This window comes from Sceloporus occidentalis, unplaced genomic scaffold (genome assembly GCF_023333645.1).
Source record: "Sceloporus occidentalis isolate IW3139 unplaced genomic scaffold, rSceOcc1.0.p SCAF_2, whole genome shotgun sequence".
Classification (NCBI taxonomy): domain Eukaryota; kingdom Metazoa; phylum Chordata; class Lepidosauria; order Squamata; family Phrynosomatidae; genus Sceloporus; species Sceloporus occidentalis.
Genome location: NW_028316982.1, coordinates 126183638 through 126204992, shown reverse-complemented (window position 1 = coordinate 126204992; position 21355 = coordinate 126183638). Strand labels below are relative to the sequence as shown.

Below are 21355 nucleotides of genomic sequence, written 5' to 3'. Positions count from 1 at the left end.
ATAGACATCCTTTCTTGTTTGTCTTTTTAAAATATTACTAATTATTTTCTATTTCCTCCTCTGATTCACTGTAACTCTTTTCTGTTGGGTCTCTTATATTCAAACTTTCTTCTTTTCCGTTTGAGGGATCTGTTCTCTGTTGATTTCCTCTTTCTCTTGTTTTCTCTTCAACGTTCACTTTTTTATTAAAAATCTCTGGCTTTCCCTACTGTGTTGATATTATCTCTTTTGTTTATATGTTAAGGAAATGCCCTCTGTTTTTTCCCATTTATAATTTATGCCCCTCCTTTGTAATATATTAGTCAAAAAATTATATTCTTGTCTTCTCTTTAATACTTGAGCTGGGAGATATTATGCTATCCTCTATAATTAATTTTTTGTGTAGTTTTGTTGTAACAATTCCTCTTTTATTCTTAAATTAATGAAACATATAGCAATGTCTCTAGGTAGCTTCCTTTCCCTTGCTATCTTTGAGTTTATTCTGAACATTTTTTTCTATTTGTGAGTGCAAGTAGTCCTCTGCTGTGTTAATATATTTAGCTAAGGTTGGAATACTCTTTTCATAAAGTTTTTCATTTACAGCTTCAGGGACTCCTCTTAACTTAATGCATTTTCCCCTAAATCTAGTTTCTTCCAGTAAAGTGTTCTGTTAATTCTGTCTTAATCTTGTTACTAGCATGTCTGTTTTGTTTTCTAAACTTGTTGTCTTAATTACAATTCAATCTACATCTGTTTTGACAACTTCAATTTCTTTATTTATTTTATCTCTTTTTCCGCTATTGTACTTATTTCTTTGTGCATGTCTTGTTGTATTTCCTCGTATCCTTAAGTTCGTCTCTTATTTCTTTCTTAAAGTTTTTCTTAAACTCCCTCAATTCCTGAAGTATAATTGAGCTGACCTGTGTCTGGTTCTAGTTGAGTCCATTGATTCTCTTCTGGAATTTGCCATTGTTTGAGTCTGAGACAATGTTTTGTTCCTAGTTTGCATTTTCTATCTCTTCTGTTTTATAGCATAGTTTCCTCTTACCTGTAGTTATCCAACAATTAATATTTCCTTACAGTATTCCTGAGTCTTGTCTTTTAATTTTTTTTCCAGTAAAGGTCTTCTAGTTTAGGTCTCTCTTTTTACCTGTATAACACAATGCTTCTTTTTCTCTATGACTTTCTTAGCTCCAAAAAGTCATTGACAAAGTTAGTTCCTATAAGATGTGCCCAATCACCACCTGGCTGCTCTGCGGCTCACAACTTCTCTCTATTGCTCCACCATCAGAGGAGGTGAATCAATAAGAGGAGAAGCCTAAGTGAGCCTCCTTTGAGCCCCCAACTCTCATACTTCGCTTGTGTGAGTAGCCATACCTAGACCAATTGGTCTCAGTACTTAAGCAGTGTTCGGAATGGAGTGTGAGATAGTCACCTCACACTCCCCCATGTCTTGCCATCCCGACTGGAAGTCAATAAAAGTCTGCAGCTATTTCACTATTGTCTTTACTCTTAATTGTGATGGCACGCCACTACACAAGTGTTATTCTTGCTGTCACACTGCTACCTTTGCTGCCATTGCTGCCACTTTGGGTGATGATTAGGTAGCATTTTTGTAGCCTCCACCGCCCCGAAGCTCTGGACACCGCACTGGACTTTTTGTGATTATGGCATTGCCTTCTAGAAGTTCACAGATTCTCTATTTAAAGATCTGCTTTAGAAACTTTCCTGGTATTAACTAACTGCATGATAATTGTTGGGATCCTTTTTTCCCCCTTTTTGAAGATGGGGACAACATTTGCCCTCCTCCAGTCTGCTGAGACTTCTCCTGTTCTCCAGGAGTTCTCAAAGATTATTGCCAATGGCTCCAATACTACATCTGCAAATTCTTTTAATACTCTCATAATCATCATCATCATCAATTTTTATTTATATTTCTGGCCTCTCCCAATGGATCGAAGCGGGATTACAACAAGAATACAATGATACAATATCTAAAACTGCTCCAATAAAATCAGTAAATGGCAATTCTGACCTGAAGTGAACCATTCTTCTTTATAGAAGATCTGGGGGTAGGCTTGCCAGAAGAGATCCATCTTTTTTCTTTTCTTTTCTTTTTTTATAAATTTTTATTGAAACTTTGTCACACACAAACAAACATAAACAACCATACAAAATTACAAATTTACATACAGATCTTCAACAATACACCAACGTAAAGTTGAGCAACCACTTCCACTACAGTAGGGGTGCTCTTCATATCATTCCTCTACATTCTTCACATCTTCGATTCTTTTCCCTTCTTCCAATTCTATTCTATTCTATTTTATTCCTCCTTTCTTTAACTCTATCATCCTTCTTTCTTTGACCAACTCATACCTTCCTTGATCTCGTTTCTAACCTATTACTCTCCTCCCAAATCCTACTCTAATAACTCCTATCTCCACTTCTCTAACCATCCTCACTTACACCTTCTTCAACATACTAAAACTTTCTTTCTTCCATCCTTTCACACAACTACCCTCCCTCCTCAATACTGGTTGCTTTGTTTCTCTTACATTTGACTTTCATCTATCATCTCATTGTACCTCCACTTGCATTCTTCACATTTATAACATAACATATTAACTTGTAAAAATTGAGTAATCTAGATACTGCTAATTGAAACTTATTTAGATCCACCTTTTCTTCCTCAATACCAGTAATATATGAATATATAAATGTGAATGTTTATATATTATATCTATTGTATGTCCCAAGTATTTTCCAAATATATCAATACTTTTTCCCATGTTTGATCAACCTCATTAGTTGTTTCTCCTCTCAATAGAGAGATCCATCTTTAATGCCTTCTTAAAGGCATCTAAGGTAGATATGAGGCGGATCTCTTCCAAAAGGTTGTTCCATAGCATGGGGGCAGCAGCAGTATATGCTCTTTGGGAAGTAGCTGTTAATCTCACTTTAGGATAGTCAAGTAGGTTCTTCCCAGTTGTTCTGTGGGTGCAGGGCAGATTGCGTAGGGAGAGGCGTTCCCTCAAGTAACTTGTGCCCAAGCCATGCAAGGGCTTTAAAGGTAATGACCAACACTTTGTATTGCACCCGGAAGCTAATTGGCAGCCAGTGTAAGGATTTTAAGACTAGTGTTATATGGTCTGATCTGGAAGTTCCAGTGACCAATCTGGCCGCTGCATTTTGGATTAGTTGAAGCTTCCGAACTTGGTAAAAAGGTAGCCCCATGTAGAGCGCATTACATAAATCTAAGCGAGAGATTATCAGTGCATGTACCACTGTTTCAAGGTCCTTTTTGTCCAGGTAACGACACAGTTGGAGTATCAGTCGAAGCTGGTACCAAGCACTCCTGGCCATCGTATCAACTTGAGATGATAAATGTAAGGATGAGTCCAGGAGTACTCCCAAACTGTGGACTTTGTCCTTTAGGGGAATGTGACTCCATCACACTTCTTGAATGTAGTTCATCTGGTCCTGGAGACTTATATTCATTTAGATTAACTAGGTATTCCTGTACTAACTCTTTACTTATTCTGTGCTGAATTTCCCCCATTCTGTCCTCTGCTCCCTAAACATCTGATCTTCTACAATCCCTAAATATCTGATTTTTTTTTAAAAAAAATAACAGCAGACCTACATCCAATAGTTAGCTCCAACTACAGTAGATCCAAAAGCCTCTATTTCAGATCGCTTAACTTAGGCGGTTTACAGACCGCCCCTTTGGGGCAGCCTGTACCTGCCCCTTTCCCCAACGGATCGGGGCCTCAGCCGCCACAGCGGCAGCCCTGAGGCCTCGATCCGCCGCTCTTCCAGGCCACGGGAAGCATCAAAAGGCCTCTTCCTGCAGCCTGGAAAGGGGTGTCCTTGGGGCTTCAAGCCCTAAGACACCCTGACAGCGGCAGAGAAAAGAGAAAGGGACCACTCAGCCCCTTTCTCTTTTGTGCCGCTGGCACAGCCATGTAAAGGCTGTGCCAGCGACACAAATGAAGGAAGGAGCTCTGTTTCGGAGCTCCTTCCGGTGCCGCTCTGTTTGGAGGTGGCACGGCCGTGACATCCTAATGGTGGTACCCATGCAGAATGGATGCCACCATTTTGTACGTACTGTGTACGTACTAAGGTTGGGGGCGTCTGAAAGAGACGACCCTGGGCAACCCTAGTAAGTACACAGTACGTACTAAAAGGCCCATCTGGAAAGGGCCTTAGTGACTTGTGAGGATTCCCAGTTATTGAATGGTGTAGCCCAGGGTAGGCAGCTGCTAGGGGTTGTGAGGGACTATTCTGGCCACCTGCAGAACCTTGTAGGTTCATTCCCATCTGCATTCTCCCACCTTCAATTTTTTAAAAATAGCTAAACTAAAAGCACTTGTTTTGAGACCCTGAGCCTATTTTATAGCCCTCAGGTTGACTTCCATAGAATCATAGAGTTGGAAGAGACAGGGGGCATTCAGTCCAACCCCCTGCCATGCAGGAACTCACAATCAGAGCACCAGTTTATTTCCTAGTCAAATAAAGTATGTGTCACTTTTATTTTTATAAAGCACATTTCCCTCCAATGGGGGACTAGGAACTCCTTGAGAGATTCAAAATGGCCTTGGGATATAGATGTAGATCACAGGCTCACTTTACCCATTCATTATATAGTCTAATAAATAAGGGGTTTTTTTCCCATATTTCTTTCCTTATTTTATATTTTATGTTACAATAATATGAAACTGGGGGTCAATGGTAATTGAACAGAAAAGGTTAATTTGCAGATGTTTTCTCTGATAACATAATAATATTTTATATATGTTCAATTTACAGAGCAGAAAGTCCCAGTTTGTGTTTCCATAAGGCAAATGAATGTAAAGCTGCATATTCTAAAGGAGAAAGTCATTCAGAGATGTTGCAAATCGATAAGAAATGGTAACCAAAAGAACTTGCTTACCTCTTTTATATACAAAGTTATTGTTTTAATCATATTATTGATGAACCATATGGACAATGCAGGAGAATAAGAAACAGACAGATGGACAAAGTGACTCCTCCAGCATTGGGAGTCTCCTAGATGACACAGATAGAGAAGTTTGCAGTCTCACTGATCGAGCCTTCAAAAGTCTATGTGTGGCTGAGCTTGAAACATCTTACATGGAATCTGCTCCAGGTGTGCCAAACAACAACCCCCATCAATTATCTAGCACATTTTTCCAAGGTGCATGGAACTACACTATCAAGGAAAATACTCTCTCACACAAGCAATTGCCAAAAGCTGAGAAGCAATCAACATTCCAGCAGTTTCCCAATGATTCTCAAGAAAATAAAAAGGCTTCTACAAACATAAGGAAGAATTTGGGTTTATCAGTGCCTGGACTGTGCAATTACAAACATACCTCAAAAGTGTCCTCTTTGATAAAAACATTTGATAAAGCTGAGAATGAAGCATCACTAGCTGTAACCAAACACCCAAATAAGAATAGTTTGAAAAAGTGTCCATTAATTTTTGGACACAATATCACTTTCTTGGGTAGCAAAACAATTCTTAATATTCAAAAGGAACTCTCTGAATTTTCTGACACATCCCAAGAAGTGGCAAATGAAAATGGCACACATGAGGTGCACAAGAGACACAGCAAAATGGATCTGATCTGTCAGGATCCATATAGTTTTTATTTTTCTCAGGCAGATGCCTGTAAGTCTAAAATCTCTTGTGTCTCTAAAATGACAGTGAAAAGCAGAACTGAGAAAGCAAAAGAACCAGCAAGAAAGGGCAGATTTCTCCACAGTGAAAACAGTGCCTTTGAATCGTGGAATGCTCATCACAAAAAACTGTCTAAAATTGGTGGCTCTACTGAAATTATACCCAAAGAAGGAAATCCTGCATACTTTGAAGAATCCTCTATTTCTAAACATAATGTAACTGACATCACAGTTCCTGGAATTCTAGAACAAGATTTCTCAGATGCTCTTTCAGAAAAGTCTGAAGTTTCTCTCTCTTCTGTAGCTGTACCCGAGATATCTTTGCCTAAAGGTGAAGACACTGTTTCACAGATCTTGCTACCCCAAGGTTCTACACCATCACCACCAGTATGCAAGATTCCTATATCACTATCCCTCACATCCCTCCCATCCAAAGATCCTTCCCTACTACCATTGGCTCCCCAGACTGATGTTTTAACAGTACCACTATCCAAGGTTCCTATTTCACTGTCTCAGACCTCTGTTCCACCAGTAACAGCATCCGATGGCACTGATAAACAAATGCTGGTGCCACGTGTTATTTTATTGCCAAAAAAGGCTAGTAGTCCAGAACTGGAAAATATTTGTCCACCCTGGAGGAAACAAAAACTTGCCTTTGGGGAAATGGAAGTGGTTCAGGATATTGCAAATCAAATGTTCAAAAGGAAGGATTCACCATATAGAAAGGTACCTGATTTCACTCTTTTGACTGAAGCAGCTGGATTTGATTCACCCATAGCTGTGTCTGTTCCCTCCAGTTCTTCTTTCAACATCTCAAAACTTTTAACTCCAGTTATACTTCAAGAGAAAGATGAAGCAGAAAGGCAATTATTACTAGTAACTCCTCCCATATCTGACACTGGAGCAGCCAACGAAACAACTCTTTGTTGTCCTCAGAACAATTATAAATCAAAAGCACCAAGTTTATTATTTAACCTAAAAGATATCCGAAAACGCGTGAAAAGCACTTACAGTCCCTCTCATCTCCTAAGAGCCACTGAAAACAAAAAATGGACTAAAGAACAAGATAACAAAAAAGCAAGTGTTATAGCAGTCAGTGTGCCACAAGAAGATAGTAAAAAATTAGTCGACAATAGTGATAATGATCATCACATCTCCAAACAAACAGACAATACCCATGAAAACAGCACTACAACTAACTTAAATGGAAATTATCTTATTCCAACTGCACCTAGATCAAAGGCAGATTCTCTGATTTACACAAATAGGAATAATTTAAGGCAACATACTTCATTGGATATAGAAAACTTTAAGATGGTCTCTGGGACTGCACTGCACCCAGCTGAAAACAGTTTAAGACAATATTCTCCTATATCCAATTGTTTCCTTGGAGATGTAACAACTGAGCAGGATGTGTACCTGAAAAATCATTATTTGCAGGACTCTAAAAATGAAAAAACTGTTATATGTCACAGTTCTGATGTGGGACCCCAAGCATCCCCACATTTAATTATTACTGCTGAAGAAAATATGATTAACAACCAGAGTCAAACATGTGCACTACCTGGGAATGAACAGAAAGGGAAAAGGAGCACCAGCTCTTCTGAGCAATCCTTCATATCCATAACAGACCAACCATCTAATGAGATGAACTGTTCTCTAATGCAGCTCTTTCAGAAAGCATGCCTTCAAGAAAGCCAGAGGAAGAAGTTTGACATGAGTGTGGAGGAAAAGCCAAACAATAAAGAAAAAGAAGAGTTAGGAAGGAAGGAAAAATTATATGACTCCCTTCTTAGTGACTACAACTGTTATATGGATAGGAAATGTGAAAGGAAAAAAGAGCTTAGTGAAAATGGAAATGCAGTACAAGAAGTAGTGGTGAAGGAGAAGAAAGAAGACAGATGGAAAACTATAGATTCTGCATCAGAAGGCAAGTCAGAAGAACCACTGACATTAACTTCATCAAATTCATGCAAGCCCAATTTATTCATGATTAAAGATAACACATTCAAATCATCACCTGTGATAAAAGCAGTCAAATTGCCCCTGCTCAGGTCTTTTTCCTGTGAAGATGCCACTGCTGGTAGTCATAGTGAGATTGAAAAACAAAATTATGGGCCAATGCAAGCCATAATGAATACTGAAGAGGTGGACTTGTCTTTTTCCAGAATGAGAAGCCAACAGAAAGTAGAGGATGCTGGAACAGACGGAAATACCAACGAATCAAGTGTCATCTCATTGAAAGTAGATTATCAACTGGAAGAAAGCAGTAACCCAACAGCAAAATATACTCTTACCGAAGGACTAGGAAGTATCATATCCTTGGTGGAATATGATGGTGGTGGTGGTGGTGGTGGTAGAGGTAATAGTACATCAGTGCTATCAGGAAAAGATTTGAAAACTAGTGAAAAATTGGTGAAAGAAAAGGTCAGAGCTGGGGAACTGAAGCTTAATCCTGACAGTCAACCAAATCTTGCTTTTTATGGTGAGCTAACACAAGACAAGCAAACTTCTCCTACAAGAGAAAAGGCAAATTATTCTAAGAATCACCTCATTTCTAAACACAGAGGTAGTTTCTGTGTGAAAAAAATAATCAGCCAAGAGACAAGATCCCCGGTTGTTTCTGATAATCCAACATCATCTCCTGCCCTCAGTGATACTATTGAAGACATTTCAGCTACAACAGTTAGCCTGACAAATTCTACACTGCCAAGTACAAGGTCAGACAGTGTGGTGTCATCTGCCTTCACAAGTCCATTGACAACTACAATGGCAGTCTTCAATGTATCACAAGCTGAAAAAATAACTAATACTTCTGTGCTAAACAAAGCAATAGAGAGTAAAGATCATCCTATCATGGAAATATTTAATCCTATACAGAATTATATATCTGAAGATGCTAGCCATTCTCCTGTGACAAATGGAAAACTGCAGCTAATGGCACACATGGCAAAGACTGCAGCTAAACCTCCAGCTGTACCACCAAAAACAGAAAAGGCATTACGGAAGGCAAAGAAACTAGCAAACAGGAGGAAGAAAACAGAGACACAACAGAAAAGGCTTCAGGAAAAACCTACATTACACTCTGGAGATACTGCACAATTGTCATTTGTTCAGTCTCCATTCTCTCCAGCATGTCCCAGTTCTCCTTTGACTCCCTCAGATTCTAACCTGGTAGGACTATGTACCACACCATTAAATCCCACACCTTCTTTACCTACAACCCAGCGTAAACTCCTTCAGGATCCAGACTCAGGAGAATATTTTATTATAGATTTACCAATTCAACTAAAGACTTTTTATGACCCAGAAAGTGGCAGATATGTTCAACTGTCAATCTCTTCTTCAGAAAGGAACTTGTCGCAAACACCCACTTCAGAGATTCCTAGTTCTCCTTATATCTTGTCCCCCAACACTCTCCCTCTCAGAGTTTCATCTGTTCCAGTTTTGGCATCTCCATCACAGCTTTCTGAAACAGCTTCATCTTTACAAGGAACACTTTTGAATTCTACTTTGAAGTGGCAACTAGCAGCCCAGTGTCCAGGTGGTCAACCCTGTGACGCTCATGGTCAAGAAGGTGATGAGTCACAATGTAACTTTGAAAAAGATGGACATCACTCAACTAATGCTGACATAATTTCTGTGGGTGCTATTGAAGATTTTGTTGTTGAAGGTATATTGTGAGAGTATAAGATGTTCACCATTACTGTATATGTCTCTGTGTGTGTATGTATGTGCGTGTGTATGCACACACATGCACATGCATGTATATATAATATGCCCTGACACTGCATGTACCCACTCTCTAATAACACTGGCTGGATCTTAGTGTAATTTATGTTCAAAAGAAATCTTAGCTGCTGTCTCTTATCAAATGAACCCCAAATTAACATTAAGGAAAACAGCCTGGTGAAAGTGTGATAGTGGAAAGTAATGTGTGACAAATTTCTCCTTGAGGAAAACAAAATACCAGGATTTTCTCTTGCAGGGGTTTCATCACCTACAGACTGAAAAAAAGTGGTCATGAAAATCAAATATATGAATGAGGTCACTTTTATGGTTTTTTTAAAAAAATAATTTTAGATGGGGTGTTCATTGCAGAAATATAAGGCATTCAATACAGAAATATAATGGCCTGGATAGGAAAGAGCCCCAATATAGCTTTTTTCTGAGGGGAAAAAATGTTCACATACACAAATCATATCTCATGGCAGGCTTGTACTCAGAAAATTCAGGTTTGCAAATTACATGAGTGGGTGAATGAGTGCTCCTTATTTGTTTTCATTGAACCATGTAAATTTTCATTTTTAAAGTTTTATCTACTGCCTTGAGGTATTAACCATCAATGTCCATCCAGTGAAAAGTTCACTGGAATATGTGATATCTTTGTCACTACTGGATTTCATTTTTAAATTAATAAAGCAGGTTTTTATTCTTCATGGTAGTATAATTACAATTGAAAATATTAAAGAATTCACAATAAGGCCCAGTATTACTAAACTCTGGAGTTTTGTGCCTTCTAAAGTTACTTATCCTCAGATCTCTTTTGTCTTCTGCTTACACATTCTTAATAGCTATGAATTACTGGTACTGTTTCTTCTACCACCATAATATCACTACGTTAAAAAGAGATTTAAATTACAGGAAAGCCTGGAAATAATTTTGCAATAAAACATATATGAAACAAGACATAATTTGAATGGGGATGTGCTAAATCTGAATAATCCTGGCTATAGTCTAATTTATAACATTTTAATTGTATTTTTTATCACATTTCCATCATGGTTATGAGAGATGGGGAAAAATTAGAAAAAGCTCATGTTTAGTACATGAATGTACTCACTACAGAGTACATGCAAATCACCCATTTATCAAGCACTAGAAACAAAAGTAATCCTAAATTATCCCACTCTACAAGTCACCTGACTGTCCCATTGCCAGCTAGTTATCTTCACACATTCATTGAGTCCATATCCTAAACATACTCACCTGAATAACAAAAAGAGCAAAACGTTTGGACTTTGACAGTGTGGTCAGACTTTACAAGTAGTCTGAGGTCAGCCTTTAATATTTTGTTAAACAAGTAATAACAGTTTGAAGTATTGGATCCCGTTCCATTATGATAGTATGTAGGGCAAAATCATGGGTTGTCTTGATTCCTCTGAGGACCATGATGATCAAGGGGAGTTTTTTGTACCAATTGTGTTCTGAAACATGCACTACCTTGAGCAGTGCTTCCTTTAAAGTGTAGTTGGTCCGCTCTTTGTGTCTTGAACTTTGTCTGTAAGCTATGTGGAATGTCCGCAGTTTATCGCACATCTGAGGCGTGACGAAAGGGAGCAGGATGGGAACTGAATGGGTTAAGGGATGCATTCTACTGCACACCAGAATGCTGCCACCGCCACTGGAAGTTCCCATTCCATTCCCATTCTGTCCCAGAGGAGGCAATTTTCAGGAACTGTTCAGAAGCGTTCTTGAAAAATCGCCTCCTCTGGGATGGATCAGGAATGGAATGGGAACTTCTGGCAGCGTCAGTGGCATTCTGGCATGTGGTAAAATGTGTCCCTTGCCTCATTCTGTTCCCATCCCTCTCCCTTTCATCATGCCCCAATCACATCACAAGGGGCTGTGTGATAAACTCCTCTGTTTTATGCCTAACTCCTTACAGAGTTCCTGGGTGAAAACTGTGATGTAGGAGCCCATGTCACTATGTAGTTCTTCTGTACTTTCCCATCTTTGTTAATTCCACACATTGTTAAACAAAAGGTGTCCCACAGTGACTACAGCATTAATTCTACAAGGGAAAGATTAAATTTGCTTGCTAAATGGGTCAAACATTGTGAAACAATACTTATTTCATTAGGGAGTGGGTGATAAGGGACCAAGGAAATCAATCTGGATACATGTCCTGGCACTTCAATACATTGATGTTGGATTGGGGCTTTGGGATCAGATTGGTCAGCATTAAGCATGGCACAGGAGAAGCAGTTTTCTACCCACTGTTCTATTTCCTGACACATATTGGGCCATCAACACATTTCTTACACCCTTTGTAAAGTTGCTTGCTTTCCTTTGTGTCCTTTTTCATGGACAAACTGAATCATATCTCCTTTGACCTCTAGGGGGCTAATCCAGTGAGGGTTCTCCTGGTCATTTACAGTCCAGATAATTCTTTCCTTTCCTCTGTGTCTCTACCTGCAGTGGCTAATTCTTTTAACTGTGAATCTCCCTTCTGGATAGGATTGCCATAACTGTCTTCCACAAAATCAAGATGGGGTGGTTGGACACCCTGCCCCTTCCCAGCCTCCCAGCCAATCAGGGAGGCTTCCGGCCAAAGGAAGGGGCAGCACTTCCGGCTGCAAAGGTCACTGGGGCTTGTAGTCGCAGGAGGAACCTGCTGCTGACAAGCCTCAGTGGCCTTTTGTCAGAATGAGGATCCCAGACAATCAACCAGTCAGCTTCATGTAGAATAAACAGAACTTTATTGATAGCTCCAGAATCAGCAACCACATCATTCAGCGTATTAGCTGAGACTGACCCCTCCCAGCAGAAACAATAGCTAAAACCCCCAAGCCTGTCTACTCCACCCCCAGCCAAAAGCGCGCGAAAGAACATCCCCACCTCTTTGTCACCGTTACTCCTTCACCCATCTCTCTCTCCCCCCTCAGCTCCCAACTCCCTTTGCTCTAAGCTGCATTCCAAGCCTCTGAAAGAAAGATCTCCAAGGCCACTAGATAAGACCCACCTGGTACCGCTCAGCTCCAACATGCTCTAACTAAACTACCCTAGCAAAGCACCCCAACTCCCATCGTCCCCACCAACAGAATATAAAGTATATATCTGATAGAATACAACCAGGATTCTAACACCTTTGCAGCTGGAGGTCTTGCCCCTTTTTCTGGCCAGAAGCCTTCCTGATTGGTTGGGAGGCAGGGAAGGGGTGGGATGTCCAGCTGCACTTCCTGCTGATTGAGGCAGAGGCAGTGGGCCAGAGGAGGAGGCCTGAAGAATAAGGAGGCTGGAGAATGAGGTGGAACTGGACTGGATGGGATGCCCCAAACCCGTGAATGTCCCAGCCAGAATGGGGACATGGCAACTCTCCTTCTGGAGGTTAGCTAAGTTTAAGATATGAGTGGTGAAGGTCTTTTTAGGGTTCACATTGATACAATTTACAGACATCATGAACTCAGGGGCATTATTTCCTTCGGGTTATTTACTTAGCAAGTGCATAAGCTCTACCAAATGCAAACTTTGGAAGAATTTTTCTGGTGGCCTTTTATATAGACTATCCAGATGGGAGCAGTTCTGTCCTGTATTATGGTGGTAATACTAAGCCATTTATCTAGATGGACAATGGGCTTCCCATCTGAGGTCTTACAGTCATTAGTAAACCAGACAGCTATCCAAACTGTGGCTGCTTTAGCAGTCCAGTCCAAGTCTATGCAGATTGATAAGTAGTAGTCATGGTTTTGTGCTCCACGATGTCTCTAAAGGCTTCTACCTCTGCCACTTTGATAAAGGAAGTGTAAACCATTCCTTGAAGAGTGAAGCCTCCACATGGGCTGCTCCATATGCTGTTTTGGGGATACCAGCCACATAAAAGGATAATCAGTCATAGAACCAGCACACAAGGTCTTGTAGTTGCATTTCTGCTAGGGATGGTTCCCAAATTGCTGGCCACTGAACATGATGAAATGGGGGAGGGGGCACTTGTGCTGTTTCCTAGTAACTATAAGGCCATAGAGGGCAGGAGATTCTTGCTGCTCTTTATTGAAACTCACCCTACAATTAACAAGGGTGAACATCCATTGTGCGATAGGTACATTGGAGATGTGGTCATTATGAACTTTTCCCAAGAAGATATACTTAAGAAGAGTGTATGTGGTCTGCACAATCACTCTAGCACCTCCAATGATTAACTCAGAGTGGGTGAGATTCCAAACCAGGGCCAAGAAAACTTTTTCACAAAGACTAAATTTAAGTTTAGCAGGTGTCAGATTGTATGAAGTGGATGCTACAATACTATGTGTACCTGACTGCTGTTAAGTGAGGGTAGTACCTATGCTATGTTCAGATATGGCCAACTTGGGAGAGGTTATAGGTATCCAGTAGAATTTAAAATTTAAAATTTCCAACTGAATTTAAAATTTAAAAACTGGGGCCTCTCCTTTCTCCTCCCACTAAGCTTCACTCCACCCATACTTTCACATCAGCATTAAAAGGACACAGGTGAATGCCACAGCTTGTTTCTGCCCAAAGGCAGATGTTTGAGGAGCAATGGTGTCACTCCCCCTTCGGGTGTCATGCAAGCATCCTGTTAGTGTTTTTGAAACCAGGTGTTGCTGGTGAACAAACAGTGATTACAGAATACTTCTGGTACAATACCTTTCAAATATACAATAAATCCTCTGTATCTACTTGTCATAGAAGCAGCACCATCAGTAGCACAGGCCAGAATGGTCCCAAGAGGGATATCTTTCTCACTGGAGTACCTCTTTACTTCTTCAAAAATTATTTCACTTTTAGTATCTGTTTTAAGCTTTTGAGCAAATAGCATGTTTTTACCTTTGTCATTGTGCAAATATCTAAGATAAGCCACCAGTATTGCTGTGTTATCTGGTAAACACAATTCATCAATTTGCAGAGCAAACTTCTGAACTTTTAACTGTGAAACTAGTTGGTTTTCAACATCCTCTCTCATTTTGTCAATATGCCTTGACACTGATTAATTGCTGAAAGGGATGGATTTGATAATTTCATGAGCATGTTGGTTCATGATGGCTGAAATAACAACAGACACTGCTGGCAAAATCAAAGATTCCCCTATAACTGTGAATCTCCCTTCTGGATAGGATAGTGTGTGGTTTTCCTTCCTTGGCTATCTGTTCGGATATCTTGTAAGTTGCAATTCAACCTTTGTCGTGTAAAATTGATTTCTGAACAAACATTTTCTTAGTGTAGGTCTAGTTTCACATTTATCACTCCACACTCAAAAATATTCCAGTGGTTTATCCTTATTGTTTTTATGAGACGTTTCCAAATACTTCTGCAACTTACATGGACACATACTCTTCTTGGAAAATGTAGTTATACATATCAAACACATAGATATCATGCAGTCTTGTGCTGATGGAATAAATCTGTAGTGAAGATACTTGACTGAGTGTCATCGTCATTTCTTTTTTGTGGGTGTAGCCATGGGGTGTTTAAATTTTAAAAAAAAAGCACCAAATTTGATACCGGTTCAGACTAATTTAGTTATGTTTGCCACCACAATATAATAAGATCACTTCTCTGAAATAAACTGTTAAAACATCTGAAGAAAGAAAAATGAAAAAGTATGTCTGATCCTGATAGATCTTATGAGAGAACAACTGAACACAACAACAACAAAAGGAATGGTAAACACAATAGCTAAAAATACCTGAATATTACATGTAGAACTCTTACATGCAGCAACATACCTCCTTTCATACTAATACTTGCATGAAGAAACAGCACTACAGACACTAACACTGCTGCAGCCACACATCTTGCCCATGACAAATTAGATGCAGACAGCTTGATGCAGGCTGCAGTGGAGTGCAAAAGTGGGAGTGCGAAGAAAACGGAAGCAACGCTACTGCAGAGTGCATGTGGTGATCCATCCACTGGGAAGTACGGTCACTTCTCTATTCACTCTACCTCTCTGTTTTCTTCATGTCTTTGTTTTCTTTTTTCTTTTCTTTTTTCTTTTCTCAGTCACTTCTCTGTTATTTCTCCTTGGAATATTCTGGGGGCCAGGGGTTTTAGATAATTCAAAGTGGTCCTGGCATATACCAATGACATGCTGATATATTCCCGGGACATTAAATCCCATATGAAGTTGGTGATAATTGTGTTGAAGTGCTTGTTGGACAACTCTGCCCACCCGTTATAAGGCTCCTGCCTTCCTGCTCTTTCCCCAGTTCCTTTTTTCCGCCTTTTTAGCTGCTCTAGGGAACTTCACTCGCTCTTGCTAGCTTCTCTCGGAATCACTGTTTTGACCTCGGACCGTTTTTTGGCTATTTTCTCTTCTGACCTTCGGTAACATTGGACTCTCAGCTTGTTGACGTTGATTTTTGGACTCTCCTTTAAACTGTCGACTTCGGTAAGGATGTCTCCGGTGCCTTTCAAGAAATGCGACATGTGCGGAGGCAAGGTTCAGGACCCCCATTCCTCATGTCTCCTCTGCCTGGGAAAGGACCACGACCCCAGGGCATGCACCTTGTGCAAGTTGCTATCATCTCAGGCCAGGAAGAACCATGAGTCCCGGCTGACTTCTGCCATCGCTCAGGGCAAGATCCAGGAGGGGGGCTCCTGGCCTATATCAGCTCCCACAGCTTTGGCCTCGGTCCCTGTATCTTCGTCCCGGGCCAGTGTTTCCAGTGTGGCCTCTGCCCCAGCGACTTCCGTGGCCCATGATTTGGGCGAGCCTAGCGCCGCCCCTGATGTGGCCCGTGATTCTTGGAAATCCAGCGCCAACAACAAACCCTCCAAGCGCCCCCACAAACCGTCGGGGACTGAGGGTTCTGAGCCAAAATCAATTTCTACAAGGAAGGCATCCGAAGGTGCCTGCTCCAAGGGAGGAGACGAGGCCGATTCCCCAGACAAGGCAGCTTCCACTTCGAAGTCCGCATCAAAGTCATCTCGGGGCGCCTCCAAGCCTTCTGGTACCGTATTCTCGGGATCAAGGGGTACCGCGACCTCGGGAGCAAGGCCCGCCTCCGACGGGAAGGCCAAGGCAGCCAAGTCGCAACCCTCGGGCGTCGCTGTCCCATCTGAATTGGCCGAGAATCCTTCCCCCCCCCCCCCGGACCGTGGAGAGACTCCTCGGTCCTCCAAGAAGACAAGGCCTTCGACGGAGACCCCAGCTGGCCATAGCTCAAAGAAGTCCAAGTCGTCCCGGGACCCGAAGGAGACGGGATCGTCTTCCACAGAGAGGGATCGTGCTTCCAAGAGGCCCCGCTCCCCTGACAAAGGATCCTCCAGGCAGACCCCAGTTCCAGAAGCGTTGCGCACTGAGGAACCATCCTCTCGGCACCGCAGCTAGCCCGACCCCTGACTTCCCACAGCTGTCGACTGTTCCATTCGTCCACCCGGGTGGCGAGGTCTTCCAGTTCCCACGTCGCGAGTCACCTTCGCCAGTCCTGCATGCTGCTGGAGAAGAGCTCCTCAAGGATGATCCTTCCGATATGTTTTACGACTCCAAGATGGACTGCTATTACATGTCGATACCGAGGGAGCTTGCATTCCAGAAGTTCATGGCCAAGCTCAACCTCCGTCCTGTGGCTCCTGACAGAGGCAAACCTTCAGCGTCGGTCTCTAAACCTCCTGCCCCCCCCCCCCGCAGCCCAGCAATCTGTGGTGCAGCCGTCCATCCTGTTGCAGGAGCCTGATCAGGCCTTGCTCCTGGACTCTGACTCGAAGCTCGAGATCCTGCCTCCCTCATAGGATCCTTCGGACGAAGACGCCTCTCGACAGGGGTCCTTGCAGTGGATGCACCATCCTGAGCCGTCTTCTCCCACCGATGATGTCCGCTCCTTCAACAAGCACATTATCAAGATGGCAAGGGCACTGGACATTGAGCTATCCTACCTTGAGGACGAAGCTAGGGACCCAGTTGAGCGTCGGGTCCATGGCCATGTCCCGACACCGCCCTCCATCCCATTGCTTCCATCTCTCGAGACCATCGTGAAGAGGTCCTGGGATGCACCTGCCTCCTTGGTGGGCTCATCGCGTAAAATCGAGTCCCTCTACAGGATTTTGCCGTCATGCTGCTGTTGGCTAGCCGACCACCCTAAACAGAACTCGGCCATAGTGGAAGGGGCCCAGCAAACCTTTATTCCAAAGCAGGGAACTTCTCCTGCCGACTGAGAAGCCAAGAAAATTGATGGCCTCGCCAGGAAAGCTTACTCTGCTGCAGCCCTGGCCGTTAAGGCCATAAACTACAACGCGTCCAGGAGCAAGGCCTGATCAGGCTCCCGCAACGGGATGGACGACTGCACCACAGACATCCAGACACTCATGGAAGGGATCTCACCGGTCATTCCGGCGGTTGGTCAAAATCAGGGATGAAACCCACTCCATAGGCAATTGGTTGATCACCGCATCCAGGAATGTGGCTGACTGCGCTGGAAGGGCCATGGCTGCCTCGATGGCTCTCCGACGACATGTTTGGCTCCGGGGGTCTGACCTCAACGTGAATGTGAGGTCGACAATAGAGGACATGCCGTTAGACGGATCGGGTCGTTTCCACGCCGAAACCAACGAGAGGCTGAACTGAAAGTTCAGGATGAAGGTGGCGGCAAAGAAACATGGCATGTCATCATCCTCGATCTCTCCGTTCTGGAGGAGGCAGCGTCTGTGGCAGTCCCAAGGTTAGTCACAGAGGGCTTTTCATCAGGACCATCAGCCCCAGCAGCAGGGTACCCAGAGGCAGAGATACCCCTCCCAGTCATCCTCCTCCTCTGGCCTGCGCAACCTTCCCGCCTGGTACCGAAAGTCTCGCCAGGGGAAGAAGAGGTCCTGAAGGGCTCCTGCGTGCTTCGCCCCATCCCCTCTCCTCTTTCTTGATATCTTGAGGCCTTTTGCCAACACCTGGGCCTCCATTACAACCGACTTGTGGGTTTTGAACATTGTCTGTAGGGGTTATGCCTTCGAGTTCGAAGAGCTCCCCCCAACTGGAGCTTTCCTTTCCACCCCTCCCTTGGACACCCTTCTTGACGAAGTGCGCACTTTGCGCACTTTGTTTCGCCCTTGCAGCCTGACCAGCTCTCTAAAGCATTTTTCTCCAGATATTTCACGGTACCGAAGGCGGATGGCAGTATCAGGCCCATATTAGACTTAAGGGTGTTGAACTATTTTCTTGAATATCGCCGGTTTCGGATGGTAACCTTGGCTTGTATCCTGCCTCTGCTTCACCAGGGACTCTGGTTCGCGACGGTCAACCTGAAGGATGCCTATTTCCATATAGGGATTCGAGAGTCCCACAGAAGATTCCTCACTTTCGCCGTCTGCTCCGCCACTTACCACTACAACGTTCTTCCCATCGGTCTGGCCACAGCTCCAAGGGTCTTCACGAAGTGCATGGCCCTGGTAGTGGCTTACCTCCACCAGAGGGGCTACAGAGTTTTCCCATATTTGGACGACTGGCTGTTTGCCGCCGACTCAGACGGAGAGCTGCAAGAAGTGGTGTTGTTCGCTTTGGATCTCTTGGCATCTCTTGGACTGGTCATCAATGAGGGCAAGTCCCACTTCACTCCGACCAGGCAGGCCAAGTTCATCGGAGCCATCCTCGACTCCGAAAAATGCATGGCCTATCTCCCTCAGGACCGTTTTCAGGCTCTGACAGCTTCTGTAAGACTTTGCCTAGCACACAGAAGGGTGAGGGCCAGAGACGTCCAGGTGCCTGTGACACCGTGGGCGAGACTCCGTTTCTATCCTCTTCAATCATGGTTCCTCTCAGTCTTCAACCCAATGGAGGACTCCCCTGCAAGGTGGCTCACGGTTCCGAAGCCTGTAGCCTCTTCCATGAGATGGTGGCTAGACTCCCACAACGTCTGTGTCGGTATGCCCTTCGAGCAGTCCCAGCCTCAGTTGACCCTGACAACAGATGCTTCCCTGGAAGGTTGGGGTGCCCATCTGCTCGACCTTGTCATAAAGGACAAGTGGTCCCCAGAGGAGCGGGATCTCCACATCAACACTCTCGAGATGCTTGTGGTCGAGAAGGCGTCGAAGGCGTTCGAGTCCAGTGTCTGCAACAAGGTGGTCCTCCTGAGGACGGACAACACGATGGTCATGTATTACATCAACAAGCAAGGAGGCACCAAATCCAAGACTCTGCTCGACATCACTCTGCAGATTTGGGACTGGTACATCCCAAGACAGGTCCTCCTCCAAGCGATTCACCTGCCAGGAGAGGAAAACGAGTTGGCGGACCGCCTCAGCAGATCTTCCTCGGTGTGTCACGAATGGAGACTTCACCCGGAGACGGTCAGCGACCTCTTCGACCAGTGGGGAACCCCCCAGATCGACCTCTTCGCGACCGACAGCAACAGCCACTGTCCCCAGTTCTGCTCCAGAACGCGCATTGAGGGATCCCTCGGAGACGCGTTCGCTTTCGTCTGGTCGGGAGAGATGCTGTATGCCTTCCCTCCCTTCCCTCTGATCATCAGGGTAGTGTCCAAGATGACAACGGACCAATCGGATGCAATACTCATCACCCCTTGGTGGCCGAGGCAGCCCTGGTTCGCGTCTCTCCTCCATCTCTCCAAGAGAGTCTTCCTCCGGCTCGACTTCCATCCGGACCTGCTGTCGATCCAGGACGGCCGGATTCTATACCCGGACATCGAGAACCTGCCGCTGGTGCCGTGGGGACTCCATCCTTAGCCTCACTGCTGGATTCGGTGAGGACGGTGATTCTGGCTGCCCAGAAACCTTCCACCCGAAGGTCCTATGCTTGTAAATGGAGAAGGTTCAGTCACTTCCTTGCACAGAAAGACCTCTCTCCTGCCCAGGTGACGACTCCAGTGGTGCTGGAGTTTCTCGTGGTGCTTCTGGATGCAGGGCTATGCCTCGCGTCCATTAAGTGCTACCTTTCAGCTATTTGCTCCCATTTCCAATTTGAGGGCAAGCTTTCCTTCTTTAGGGACCCCCTTGTTAAGAGTTTCCTAAAGGGATGTGCTAACCTACACCCCCTGGTGTTGGTACCAGCGCCAGCTTGGAGCCTGGACGCTGTATTGTCCGCATTGCAATCCAAGCCTTTTGAGCCGATGGCCACAACGGACTTGTGAGACTATTGACTTGGAAAACTGCTTTCCTTGTGGCCATCACCTCTGCCCACCGTGCGGGCGAACTGTGTGCCTTTCGGAAGGACCAGCCCTTCCTTAGGTTCCATAGGGACAAGGTGGTCCTCCGTACCGACATCATCTTCTTGCCTAAGGTGCTGTCTGCCTTCCATATGTGTCAGGACATCATGCTACTTACCTTGGCGGCCAACCCAACTTCGGAGGTTGAGCGTAACCTACACGCTCTGGATGTAAGGAGGGCTCTAGCCTTCTACCTGGACAGAACTGCGGGTTTGAGCTGTTCCGAGAGACTTTTTCAGTGTTACTCGGAAACGAAGAAGGGATTGTCTGTGTCTGCGCAGAGGTTTTCGAAATGGGTGGCCGGTACCATCCACCTCTGCTATGAACTCTTGGGCAAACCTCTCCCGGCCAGGGTTCGGTCCCATACAACGAGGGCGGTAGCGCCATCCTCTGCATTTCTGTCAGGGATTCCCATGGAGGATGTTTGTAAAGCTGCTGTTTGGTCCCAGCCCCTGACTTTCATAAAACATTACAGGCTGGATACCAGGGCCAAACAGGATGCAGCCTTTGGGAGGGCAGTGTTGGTTAGGGATACATTGATTGCACTGCTTTCCAATGTTCTGAATTGTTTCAGGTTTTATGCAAATGCTATGCGTTGTTTACATGCCTATGTAAATGTCTTGATTACTGTTTACAACTACTGTGGTGTCATGAGTCTTGCTCGACTTGATGCTCCTGTCTTCGATTCAACAGTTCTGTTGTTATGTTTCAACTGCTATTGGTCATGTTGGCTTATGTCGCACCTTTCATGCTATGTCTCAGGTACAAAAGACTGACACATTCTTTTTGGGTTCAAGGTTTTT

At 43.9% G+C, this 21355-nt stretch overlaps 1 protein-coding gene across 6 annotated transcripts in view; it reads left to right on the top strand.

Annotated features, from left to right (window-relative positions):
• CUNH10orf71 (chromosome unknown C10orf71 homolog) overlaps positions 1-13729 on the top strand; it is a 58824-nt gene extending 45095 nt beyond the window's left edge. For all 6 annotated transcript variants that reach the window (XM_089510902.1, XM_089510897.1, XM_089510898.1 and 3 more), the window contains one exon: positions 4792-13729. In XM_089510902.1, the coding sequence (XP_089367028.1) occupies positions 4972-9348 (4377 nt within the window). In that variant the 5' untranslated portion in view covers positions 4792-4971 and the 3' untranslated portion in view covers positions 9349-13729. The remainder of the gene's footprint in view (positions 1-4791) is intronic.
• Positions 13730-21355: the final 7626 nt, after the last annotated feature.